At 50.6% G+C, this 11,841-nt stretch overlaps 4 protein-coding genes across 4 annotated transcripts; 2 read left to right on the top strand and 2 right to left on the bottom strand.

Moving 5' to 3' along the window:
* Window positions 1-140: 140 nt before the first annotated feature.
* Window positions 141-2,196, bottom strand: GUITHDRAFT_133625 (hypothetical protein; the record flags this gene model as incomplete). The annotated part of the gene is made up of 4 exons (XM_005839480.1): window positions 141-167; window positions 210-1,646; window positions 1,692-1,883; window positions 2,089-2,196. 4 exons carry the CDS (start codon window positions 2,194-2,196, stop codon window positions 141-143), a joined length of 1,764 nt encoding a protein of 587 aa, XP_005839537.1.
* Window positions 2,197-3,543: 1,347 nt separating this feature from the next.
* Window positions 3,544-4,071, top strand: GUITHDRAFT_101724 (hypothetical protein; the record flags this gene model as incomplete). Its single annotated transcript, XM_005839479.1, has 1 exon — window positions 3,544-4,071. One exon carries the CDS (start codon window positions 3,544-3,546, stop codon window positions 4,069-4,071), a length of 528 nt encoding a protein of 175 aa, XP_005839536.1.
* A 329-nt stretch (window positions 4,072-4,400) lies between these two features.
* On the bottom strand, window positions 4,401-6,835 carry GUITHDRAFT_65159 (hypothetical protein; the record flags this gene model as incomplete). The annotated part of the gene is made up of 17 exons (XM_005839478.1): window positions 4,401-4,451; window positions 4,499-4,588; window positions 4,633-4,677; window positions 4,728-4,786; window positions 4,855-4,925; window positions 4,967-5,031; window positions 5,082-5,126; window positions 5,174-5,218; window positions 5,268-5,330; window positions 5,382-5,488; window positions 5,540-5,621; window positions 5,668-5,739; window positions 5,785-5,846; window positions 5,897-5,963; window positions 6,097-6,279; window positions 6,324-6,451; window positions 6,778-6,835. The coding sequence occupies 17 exons, from the start codon at window positions 6,833-6,835 to the stop codon at window positions 4,401-4,403; spliced, it is 1,293 nt and encodes a 430-aa protein (XP_005839535.1).
* A 2,225-nt stretch (window positions 6,836-9,060) lies between these two features.
* GUITHDRAFT_101721 (hypothetical protein) lies at window positions 9,061-11,816 on the top strand (the record flags this gene model as incomplete). Its single annotated transcript, XM_005839477.1, has 12 exons — window positions 9,061-9,336; window positions 9,446-9,484; window positions 9,549-9,613; window positions 9,743-9,829; window positions 9,890-10,015; window positions 10,064-10,142; window positions 10,197-10,595; window positions 10,644-10,806; window positions 10,853-10,905; window positions 10,959-11,537; window positions 11,583-11,667; window positions 11,716-11,816. The coding sequence occupies 12 exons, from the start codon at window positions 9,061-9,063 to the stop codon at window positions 11,814-11,816; spliced, it is 2,052 nt and encodes a 683-aa protein (XP_005839534.1).
* Window positions 11,817-11,841: the final 25 nt, after the last annotated feature.

The following is an 11,841-nucleotide window of genomic DNA, read 5'->3' as shown; positions in this document are numbered from 1 at the left end:
ATTTCCTTCCCGACCAGCGGATCTGCAGCAGCCAAAAAGAAATGCCACGCTGCTGTGAGCGCCCTTGTGCTGACGTCAGGCAATGACGAATCCTTTTGATGTCCCGTTGAATGAATAAAGCAATATTTACAAACAGTCCTTCATGACTCTTTTCCCAGTAAGAAGGCCTGACGAAAGTGTCAACATTGCACAACATAAAAACGGTTTACCTCGTCGTTTCTTAGCGATGCTTCTTGTTTTGTCTTGTCAGGAGAGCGAAGCAAATTTCTGAGACAGAACATGACTTCATGTCTGGTCACAAATTGGCCATGGCAGAACTCGAGGGCAAGGCGCTTGAGGTGTCTGTTTCTATCATACTGGTACCAGGATCCGACATGTTCGTCTTCAGGGTACATTCGCGGTGTCTCATCGCTTTGGCTCTGATCTTTGTCCTCGTCCTGATTGTTCTGCTCATCTCCTTCAAGCATGTTCACCTTGTGGGCATGATGTAGAGTCGAGGCGGTGATGGATGGAGGCGAGGGCATCCGAGGAGCGGCAGAGCGTTTGAGATGGGTGACGAGCTGCTTGTGAAATACGTGATTCTGTGTCATGGCTGAGACCAGATCATTTTCAGCTTTTTCAAGATTATGCACGGCACTTCGAAACGCATCCTGCTTGCTTGATTTCTGCAATTTTTCGGCAATTTCATGTATTTTCTCCGCTTCTGAAGCCGTCAGCGTGCTTAGCACCTTTAATGGTTTCGGCTTTGCTGTACTTTGCTGCACTGGATTCAAACTTCGTTTCAACCTCTGCACAATATTCTTGACCCTTTGATGAATTTGTCGATCTTTCATTCCCTTTGTGGATCTCTGCAATCTCATCTGAGGACGAGCCAAAGGTTTCGAATCTGATGGCTGTGGGGAGTCATGAACACTTTTTCTCTGTGAGTCCGGTATGAAAACAGGCACGTAAGTCATACCATGATATCTCACATCATGGAAACTTTTCAGGATCTGATCAAGACTTCTTTGAGAGTCAGCATCTTTCAGGAAAGATTGATCAGAGCGTTCCGAGGTCGCCGCTTCCTGTGAATTGTCCCCATCAACACTTGTAAGATTCTTTTCCTCTCCACGATTCCGATTGTCCGAGCTCCAATTCTTGATTTCATCAATCATCGCCTTGCTTCTTTGCATCACGGAGTACACAGCCAAAGGCGCATTTACCACATGTACCGACACGTTTTCTGAGTTGGTGAAATTTGAAAGACCCGTTTGAGCAGCATGAAATTCCATCTCGAGATCTTTCTGCTTTCTTTCGATCTCAGGCTGCAGAAGATTTAACGCGATCCGCTGTTGATCCAAGGTCGTTCCTGGTGCATCATTCATGCCTGCATGCACCCAGACTGAAGCAGCTCTCCTGGGGTACAGCAGAATATCGTCGGGGCTACTAGGGATCTCAGGATATCCTGGAGCAAACGTGGAGTTATCATCCGATTTGTCAACCTGAAGCGCTTGCGTGGGAGGGTCCTTCCGCTTTGCAGGCTCATACTTGTAGTTGATAACGATCGGAGCAAGGTGCCAAGGTGGACCAGAATTCTGAAAGGGAGGCAGACCAAACAGCTGTTGGAGGCTGCCCTTCAAGACTCGTCTGGTGACTTGAGCGCTCTGCTGATTGCAACCATCACTTGTCGAAGCGTCACAGGCATCAAGTACCTTCTTCGCAACCCCCGCGACACAGCATGGCAGCCCGCCCGGTGTGAACATAAGGGCACTATGATCATCATTATCAGCGGGACAGCATTTTCCAGCGGTCGCTGTTCTTTCTTCCATGCAGGTTGGATCCTTCGGCATCCAGCCGTTCATGTGCGTACAGTCATTCACAATGCTATGTCGAATCTTCTGATCCTACACCAATGCTGAATCAGATGACATCAAACACTCAAATGCACGAAGGCTGGGGCAGTGAAACCGTCGAATCAACCGGTATGTGGGTACAAAGGGAGGCCAGAGGCATAAATAGGAAGCAATGGGGCGAGTTGAGATGAAGCCTTTCACGAAGCACTCATGATGGGGTATAAGGTTACAGGGATCCTCTTTCAGGTTGACTCACCAGGGTGGAATCTCCAGGACTGAGGAAATAGATGAAGGCAGCCATCGAAAGGAGGAAAAGCCCTAGAGCTGCGAGGGCAAGTCCCCGCAACGGTTGAGATGCCCTCATAGTTGAGCCAGGGCCTCTCCTCGCCTCTCCTCTTACCTCTCCTCTAGTCTTACTTCTTCACTCTCAGCTCTCTCGCCTCCCCCTCCTCTCTCCTCACCTCTCGCTGAACTCCCGCAATGGCTCTTCGATTCGTTGATAACAGCAGCGAATGATGGTCGACCACTCGCCGGAGTCGGCCGGGCCTCTCGGTCCGACTCGAGTCACACTTGACTTGAATCCGGGCAACTGCGCGTCACACTATGATCCGGCGTCGGATTCTTTCGGAGAATCGTGACTGAGGCCCGGGTCACCCCAGTGGGGCCCGCCCCAGCGGTCCTCGCCGTGACGGTGCCAGACGAGATCATTGCTGCGCCGGCCTACAGAAGCCGAGTCTGAACTTGGAAGTCACGGGCTGGCTGACGGGCCCTGATGTCATCATCGCTAAAAATCAGGTGCATGATGACGGTGCGGCTCCTAAGTGGCTGATGCCGCAGCCTATAATGAGTTATAACTTACCGGCAGTGAGCCCCTCGGGTGGTCAACGGGGCAGATCATCGGGCGTGCCGTCTACGGTAGTGGGGGAGTCGATCGGATGGACCTCACGGTCTCATATCTCAGTCTTAATGGCATCACTTCGTGAGAGCCTTTTAGCTCCTCGGCGACGTGTACTGTCCTTTAGCTCCTCCTCCCAGTCAACCCACCCACCCCCTCCCTCCCCCCGCTGCCGACCTGGTGACACGCTACACCTACTTCACCTCTCCTAGTCAATTCGTGCAAGAGGACCCCCACGTTCCTAGTAAAAAGTATCCAGAAGGTACGACCCCTCCCTCCACCACCCTTACCACCCCCTACTCTCATGTTCTACGGTTGGTTGTATCCCTTTTTCATTATCTTGTCAGCACAAAAAAGAACAGAAATGGTGACCCCCACCCCAACTCCCTCACCCCTCACTGTAGTTTTATGGACCCCTGAATTTCCACTAAAGATACCCGTACTCTTCCCCTTGAAGCGACCCCCTTGAATGTTGTGACCCCCCTTTTCAGCCTGTAAGCTTGTTTTCCACCTGCCATGCCGCACTCCTCCGCCCCCCCCAGATCGAGACACATCCCGGTTGTCATCCGCTCCGTCCAACTTCCCTTTTGCTCCGCAACCCTCCTCGCATCTAAAGCTAGCTATCAGACCCCCCAGGATATCTCTCCTGCTAACCTCCCTCCTCCCCTCCCTCAACAGTCTTCCGGCCTGCGGTTTATAGTTGACGCCATTGCCTTCCACGTGCTTGACAGTGGGATTAGAATAGGTTCTTTCAATCGAAGTTTGCAAAGTGTCCATATCTTCTGGACGACTGTTAGCATTCTATCTGTACAGAAAATGTCTTATGTGTCATGCAAGCAGAAAAACCCTGCCAAAAGCAAGATAACGCATCCCAACATTGCTGATTTGTATTTCTACGATGAGTTGAAACGCACAGGCGTCATTAAGGATGTGGTTCGAAGTCTAAGGAAATCGAAACTAATGAGGATCAAGCCTGTCGTACAATCACATCCGCCTCCATCGAATCCTCGAATCCAGAAACGACATTCGGTTGCCATCATGGCCAGCAACGAAATGGATCCTTCAAAGAGCGCTGAAAGGAGCAAGATGCTGAAGAGGAGAAGCTGTGTCTACTGCCCAGTGGGCTCATCAAACAGGAGGTCATCCTTACAGTCGTACATCAATCCTTTGAAGAAACCAACGGGTGTGACGTACATCCCACCCAGGCCTTCTCCATCCAACATACAGCGTGTTTCTCAGCAGAGAAGTTGGCGCGTCTCGAGCCCGCGCACGTTGATTGCAAACTGTTCATTTTCACCGCTCATGTTTACGGATGCAGCCTACCTGTTGCTGGATATGAAGTGATCTCATTCCTCCAAAACCAGCTCTGCTTGTTCCATACTGTAATTCACTCTACTTTTTTGAAATGTAATTTTCCTCCGTTCGGAAGGTTGTCATTGTGATAACAAAAATAAATGCTTGAAAAGTTGCTGCAACTAAGTAAGGCTTGATCTCAAATGAATCGCACCATCAGCAGTGACACATTCCAAGATAAGGGAGTTGAAAAGTTCAGATTGAGAATGGTATCTTGTCCTTCCTATCTCTCGGTTTGCGAACTTTTAGCGCCTACTTTGCCAAACGCGCAATAGCCCTGTTTGAATGGTAAGACCACTTGCGCACGCACAAGGCATGCATTACCTGTGCCCAATATCTCGTCGGCAGAAGCCTTGAGGCCAGTCAATCGCCTGCTAGCACGTAAGGATGGGAAGCATGACAGGCAGGCACAGCATACATCAACAGCCTTGTATGCCAAAGTTTGAGCTTCGAGTACATCATTGCCAAGGCTAGCCACTCCCAAAACACGCCCTCCCGTTGACACAAGCTGGAAGAAGAGTTTAAACAACGGCAGGCATAGATAAAATTAACAACCTGATCGCCCTTCATCCCGGTCCCAGCATGGAAAACGACGACCTAGAAACACAAACATCAACATTGCCGCCTTGAAGGACGAAGGATCATACATCCTTCATGGCATCTGCAGCAGCAACGTTGTTGATAGGTGTGTCTTTTGCGTAACTTCCTGCAAGCATCAAAGATGTTTTAGGAATTCTCTATTTTGTGCAAGAGCATGGTATGCATGATATGCACCTGGATAGCCCTTTGCTGCCATGACGACGACCATAGCAGTGCGCGGGTCCCACTCGAGAGGCGGCATCGTGCTGAAAGATAATTAGCGTGTGAAAAGATGGACCAAGAAAACCTGAAGCTGCCCTCTGCGGCGAGAATCAGAGTCTTCAGAAGATCAGATTTCATTCTCATCATGACCTGCAATGAAAATAAGTCACATAAATCCGCTAGAGCTATTCAATTCATACTGTCTGACACTCTGGATCGCCAAAGCGAACATTGTGCTCCAAAACCTGATTTTGGGTCAGTTGCCCAGTTGACGGCAGAGGAAGTTGAGCACCTTGATTTGACCATTTTTGATCATAAGACCAGCAAACAAAACACCCTGAAAATATTCGAATGATCCATAGAAACTTTCCCGCGTCTTGCAATACCTTGAAAGGTTTCCCCTCTGCCTTCATTCCCTTGACAGTAGGTATCATCACTTCATCCATGATCTATTGACGCTTGTTAATACAATCCTTACAATCCATCTGACACAAATTGACCTTTTGCTCCATTTCAGGAGTCAATACAGGCGCAGGAGAATAGGCGCCCATGCCGCCAGTGTTTGGTCCCTTGTCCCCGTCATAGACCTGCTTGTGGTCCTGTGCACCTATGGCAAAAATTGACGACACATTGAATATGAAAACATGCAGATGATAACCAGCAACAGGGATTGCAGTTTCTCCATCACAAAGGGCGAAATAAGAAGCTTCTTCCCCCTCAAGCAATTCTTCGATAACAACCTGACATAGGGCTCAGGTTGAAAGTTTCAACGAGTGTTCCTTTGACCTCATTCCCAGAATCCTTGAAGATCTTTGAGACCATGATTTCGTCGATCGCTTGCATCGCTTCTTCTTTTGTCTGTGCAAACGATTATCGCCTGCTTACACCTCGAATAGTCATTACATAGCAAAGGATCACTCCTTTTCCTGCGCAAAGCCCGCTAGCTTTAACGACAATTGGAACTCCTGAAGGGGGTTCATCATGAAAAGAGCAGAGTTTTTTGCCGCAAACACACCCTGTTTCTCGATGTATGCCTTTGCTTCATCTGGTGATGTCGTCCTGATGTATGAAGCTGTTGGTACCTGAGGAGATAGTTCAACGATTACACTTTCAACACAGGGTTTGAATGCGCAGGATGTATGCAAATAGATTCCGAGGAGGGGTAAATGGAGGAAATATCATACGACTCGGGACAACTCAACGACGAGTCCTTACATTGTACTTGTGGAGGATGTCTTTCATGAAAGCTTTGCTGTTCTCGAGCTCTGCTGCTTCTTTGTTTGGACCAAATGCCAGAATCCCGGCATCGGATAAAGCATCAACAACACCCTTTGTGAGAGGATCTTCTGGTCCAACCACAACGAAGTCGATCTTCTGCTCTTTACACCATTCGACAACCTGGCAGGAGAGTCAGATAGCACACCAGATCGAGGTTGAAGAACCTTGGGGACGTCGGTGACTGAGATACCAGAAACACACTCTGCAACAGACGCAATGCCAGCATTGCCTGGAAGACAGAACAGCTTTTCGAGGATAGGAGACTGCTTGAGTTTCCAGCAAATCGAATGTTCTATCCCAAAAAACGAAATCAGCGGCGCCCAGCACTACTGCTTGATCCCAGAAAAAGACCATCCCGACACCAAACGATACCCCTGATATGAATCTAACGGCTTCCTCCTGTTGAATTCCTTCCTTCATCTTGCCTAACATTTTCACCACTCCACAAATACTTCAACATGAGAAAAGCGCACAAAACGTTTCTGTATCCCTCTCTTGATACCAGGGACTGCCTATAAATGCAACTACTCCAAGAAGAGAACGAAAGGGGAACAGGAGCAATGGAGGTAGCATGCATCTTCATGGTACAACAGACGATCGTGCCCATGTTCTCCTCACCTCTTCCGCCGCTCCCCAGCACCAACACGCGGACCTTCTCCTTCTCAGACAACGACATCCTAGATGCGCTCCTTTCGCCCATCCACCACCCCCTACCCCTTCCGCACCAACCATGTAACCCTACCCCTCCACCCTCCCACCTACACTGTCTAATAACCCCTTCTTCTCCCATGATCTACCCCCCTTAATCTCTCCTGACATAGAGTGTGTACTACCCCCACCTGGTCAATTCAACTAAGACTAAGGAAGGGGTCGTTGGCCTCGTGTGGGCCTAAATTAAGACATAGTCACAATAGTTTGGTAATACCATAGGAAAACTTCAAAGAGTTCCAAAGTTCTAAATACGCACCAACCCGACTGATCGAAAACTTGACGCAGAAGTCTTCATAGTTGTCAAAGTTGCAAACTTGGTTCTCATTTTAAGCCCACCTGGATCGATCCACCTTCTTTTTTCTTTTTTAGAAACGGAGTGTAACGCTGTCTAGGCGTTACATTTCAGTTACATTTTAGTGGGTCTATTTCAGGGCGACCCCGTTCATGCTGTAATGGAGGGTCGACAACATCAACAATTGTAAGTGAAGGGAGGAGGGGAGGAGGGGAGAAGGAGAGTAGAAGGATAGGAAGTGATGTCAAGGACAAGAGGCGGAGAAGATGATGGAGGGGAAACATCTCGGAGGCAAGGAGAATGGAACGGCGACGAGGCCGATCTATATTACTGAGGGAACGTGCGATCTCATGAGATTGTAACGAATGAGGGATGTCTGGAATATATTGAAAACGAGATGGTGATCTTAAAGGGACCATGAGATATGAGATAAACTTACATTCAAACATGTTGTTTTTGTGTGTTTCCTGTCCGAACGTGATGCAACTGAACGAACTATGCACGATGACGGTGTGATGTCCTTTGGCCCACATTTACAATGGTTTTGTGAGTTCTATGATCAGAGTGCTAACGAATAGTTCTACAGAGTTTGTGCACACTCGCCTCTAAGGCCTCATAAGAAGCACGTGGCTTTACGTAATCCTTCCAACCTGTCGGTTGTACCACTAACTTGGATGCAGGCATTGCAACGGCGGTCACATGCTGCATCGCCATCATCGCCCTCTCATTCTCATTCCAAGGCGACGACAATGCGACTGATTCTTCCTTGGAGGAGGTCTGACATGGTCGTTGTCGATACATTGAATGTTGATCCGCTTCCCAGATCAACTCCACCGGCGTCGCCTCGCCGCTCCCCGCAGACCCGCTATGGGCACAGGCGAAGGGGGAGCAAGATGGGACTGTCCCTCTGCCGGGTACTCAGCCTTTAGGTCGTTGATCGTGGGAGGAGAAAGCAGAGGGTAGTGACGAAGACGGCAGGAGAAAGTCATCTGACCGACAGCCAAAAACAGCTGATTGACGAGGTGAACATTTCTTGCCGGGGCCCGCGGCGACTGACCCAGTCGTGCGCAGGCCAAGAAGATCCAGGAGGAGGGCATGTTGAACATCACGAACAACGTGTCTCTGGTGAGCAAACCTGCCTGACTGGGTATCGTGGTTGACTTTGGAGCAGACGATGCCCGATTCCGTCAAAAAGTGAATGGTGTTCGTTCTCTGTTCCGGGGTCTCATAGTATTCAGGTGGCTCGAGGACATGCAGAAGGCGCTGTCGGATGAGAACGTGAGGCTGAACCCGAACATCACAGTGAGTCAGCCTGAGAGGATGTTGGTGTTGCTGACTTCTGTCATGGTGGGGCAGGGGCTGGTTGCGTCGATCCCACGTGACATCATCGCCTCTGCGAAGCAAGCGGAAGATGAGATGAACATGGAGGACGCGACTCCTTGAGCACCTGGAAGCTGATGCGCCTGCCGCAGAACAACGACATGGCTTCCTCCCTCCCTCTGCATTTTCTTTGTTGATACCTCTGTACCTTACGACCTGTAAATGAACTTGCAACCACGTGTGTCTGTCGCATGCCCCGTCCCTCCCTCAGCTGCTCTGCTGCTGTCATCGTGGATGATTCATTCCTGCGACCAGACGCTCTCCTCTTGTGCCTCCCTCCCCCATCTCCCTGGTAAATCCTCATACAGCACGCAAGGGGCGCATCCCGCATGTGCTCCCCAGTGTGCTTCCAGGTCGAGCATGGTGTAGAGGAGGAAGCGCAGCTCCAGGATGGGCAGAGGGGAAGCGAGAGGGAGGAGGAGAGAGAGTTTCCTTGAGTGAAGCAAGGTGGGGGGGGGGGGCTCAAGATGCGATCAACGGTGAGCACCTCGTCCCTCCTGGCGACGATCATGGTGGGAATGTTCTCACCCGCCTCCCTGTCTCCCTCGTTGAACCCTTTGGGTCCCCTCGTGAGCGATTGGAAGAACCCTACGGCAGCCTGCAGCCAGGACAATGCTGGCAACAAGCTGAAGGAGCGTCAGATGTTCTTGAGCTGCATGGAGGCGGGAAAGCATGCAGTGGCAAAGGACGACTTGCATGCCGCGTTGAAACATTTCTCCGAGGCATGCGAGATCAATCCGGCGATCGCTGAATCGCACAACAACCTTGGAAACGTTCTTATCGAGTTGGGGGAGGTGACATTACTGCGCCCTTGCCTTCCTTACTGCCCGCACTTCCCTTCTCGGCAACTCCAGATCCCCCCCTCAACCTCCAACTCCCGTTTTCTTCCTCAAACTTGCACAGGTGGAGCGAGCTATCGAGTGCTACGGCAGGGCCTTGGAGGTGAACCCGAAGCTCTTCAATGTCTGTTTTCCGCCGCTGCGATCGGTTGCTCACTTTGTTTCAGGCACACTTCAACCTGGCAACAGTCTGGCATGCCAAGGCGACCAAGATCCGAACGGCGGAAGGAAGGTGGGGGCCGATATCCATCGATCATTGGAAGAAGGCAAGGAGATGTTACTTGCAAGCACTCCAGTGCAGGTGCAACTGAAAACTGCAATGACAACTCGCCCTGCGCTTTGTTGATCATCATTTTCTCAGCCCAGACAACCAGGATTGTCAATACAACCTTGCGAACTTGTACAGTGAGAGAGGGTTCTCGCGGCAGGCGTTGGAGTTGTATGGGAAGTAATGCTGCCCATGTTGACGTCAAGCCCGATGGGTGACATGATCGTCTGCCTGCCGCAGGTCTGCCTTTGCAGATGACTCCATCGACTCTCAAAGTCTTGTCAACATGGGGGTAGCGGCGTTCAACGCCGGACACCTTCAGGCTGCGGAGCAATGCTTTAGACGAGCCATCTACAATGATCCAAAGTAGTTGCATTCTCTCTCGCAAATTTGCGGCTGTTGATGGCCACCCAGGTGTGAGCAAGCTACTATGAATCTTGCCTTATGCATCGTGGGGAAAGGACTGCAAAAGTGGCACGTAGGACAGGCCAAGGTTGGTCCCTAGCAAAGCACGATATTTGGGTTTTTGAAGAGCTTGCTTTGCTAGGAGGCCACCGTCGCCTTCCACGAGTGCGCTGCTCTTGTTCCTGTTCCGTCGAAGGGCTCGCATGCTGTGCCTCGATATCTCGCTTGGTCATGTGCATGTGCTGTCGCCATCAGTTGGTCGGAGCAGGCGACTTCTAACTCCACCTCGACGGATTGGATCCTTGATCGAGCTTTCCTCGCGCTTGGGATGGATCGAGAATCAGGAGCCGAAAATGGGAGGGAGACCTTAGATGCAGCTCTCCTCCTGTTTCTCTGTGGGATGAAGGAGGAAAGTAAAGCTATCTTGCGACGAAGCAATGGGGTAGATCGAGATCGGCAAGGACAGGAGCTAGCGATCGCCGCACTTTCCTTCTGGGGAAAGTTTGGTCGGCTCATCGAGCAATGCGACAAGGCAGAACTGGTGATGATGTAAGTCATGTTGACGTCGCTGACGGAGAGGTGAGGGCAGCTGAGGGCCTTGACCTTCTGCGGGAAGGACGACATCCTCCATCCCACTGTGTTGCTGACCGGCAACATGGACTACCAGTCGCTTGTCACCAGCCTTGACAGCCTGCGTGACTCGCAAGCCGCACCGAATAGTGTGATCAGAGGATGGCTCCTACAGAAAGCAGGTAACCCAGCTGGCGTCCTGCTAGCACTCAGCTCACCAGCAATCAGATCCGTTCGCCCGTCCCCTCATGAGATTCCTCAAGAGTCTGGAGCCTTCCAAGGTGATTGATCTCTGTCTTGCTGCTCCTGCGGAATAGGCGTGAAGATGAGGCAGGTGGGAAGGGAACTGCTGGGGGCAACAGAATACATCGTGAAGGGCACCATATTTGGCGACAGGCCTCCCCACCCGAACCTGAAGCGGGCGTGTCGGGTCATCTTCTTCGTGCTTGTCCTGGAAGGACAAGGGTGGTTCATCTTCGACGAGGGGTTCGTGCTCAAGGACGAGGCTGTGAAGGTATGTCAGAACTTGAATCAAGACCATGAGGAGAAGCCTGTTGGAGGAGACGTGACTCTTCAAAGAGGGGAGGGACCAGTGACTGAAGGGGAAGAGAGCGAGGAGGAAAGAGAATTGAAGAATATGGAAGCAGCTGAAGGAAACATTGAAGATGAGATTGATCTTGCATCGAACAGTCTCAAGGATTCCTGGTGTAGCGTGTGGGATCAAATGGAAGAGCAGGTGAAGGAGATGAGAGCGAGCATGGAGATGTATCAGAGCGAACTTGGGGACCCAGAGGCTGCAGCAAGGCGCGATGTCCCCCTCCAGCTGCTTCAGTTTCAGTTTGAAGTCGCGAGGCTCGAGGCTCCTCTCGACAAGACCTCATCTTCTCCACGCTTGCCCCTTGACGTCAACCAGGTTCATAACCATCTTAGCAGCCTTTCTTTCTGAGTTGATGCGAAGGAAAAGATGCAAGTTAAGCTGCATGACGTCATCAGCGGAGTGGATTGGCAGAGCTTCTTCCATGCTCTCCCGTTGGAACACAGAGGTACGAGCATCATCCGCTGTTCTTTCCTCTTCATCACGTGTTTGCAAGATGTTGCGGATTCTTTGGTTTACGATGCCATCATGATGCTGATAATGGGAAACGAATACTCTTCAACTCATTTTATTCGAATGGACACAAGCAATACATGATTACACCAAGACGTACCTCCTCTCT

Source organism: Guillardia theta (assembly GCF_000315625.1).
Source record: "Guillardia theta CCMP2712 unplaced genomic scaffold GUITHscaffold_8, whole genome shotgun sequence".
NCBI lineage: Eukaryota > Cryptophyceae > Pyrenomonadales > Geminigeraceae > Guillardia > Guillardia theta.
This window is presented reverse-complemented; position numbering and strand designations above follow the sequence as displayed.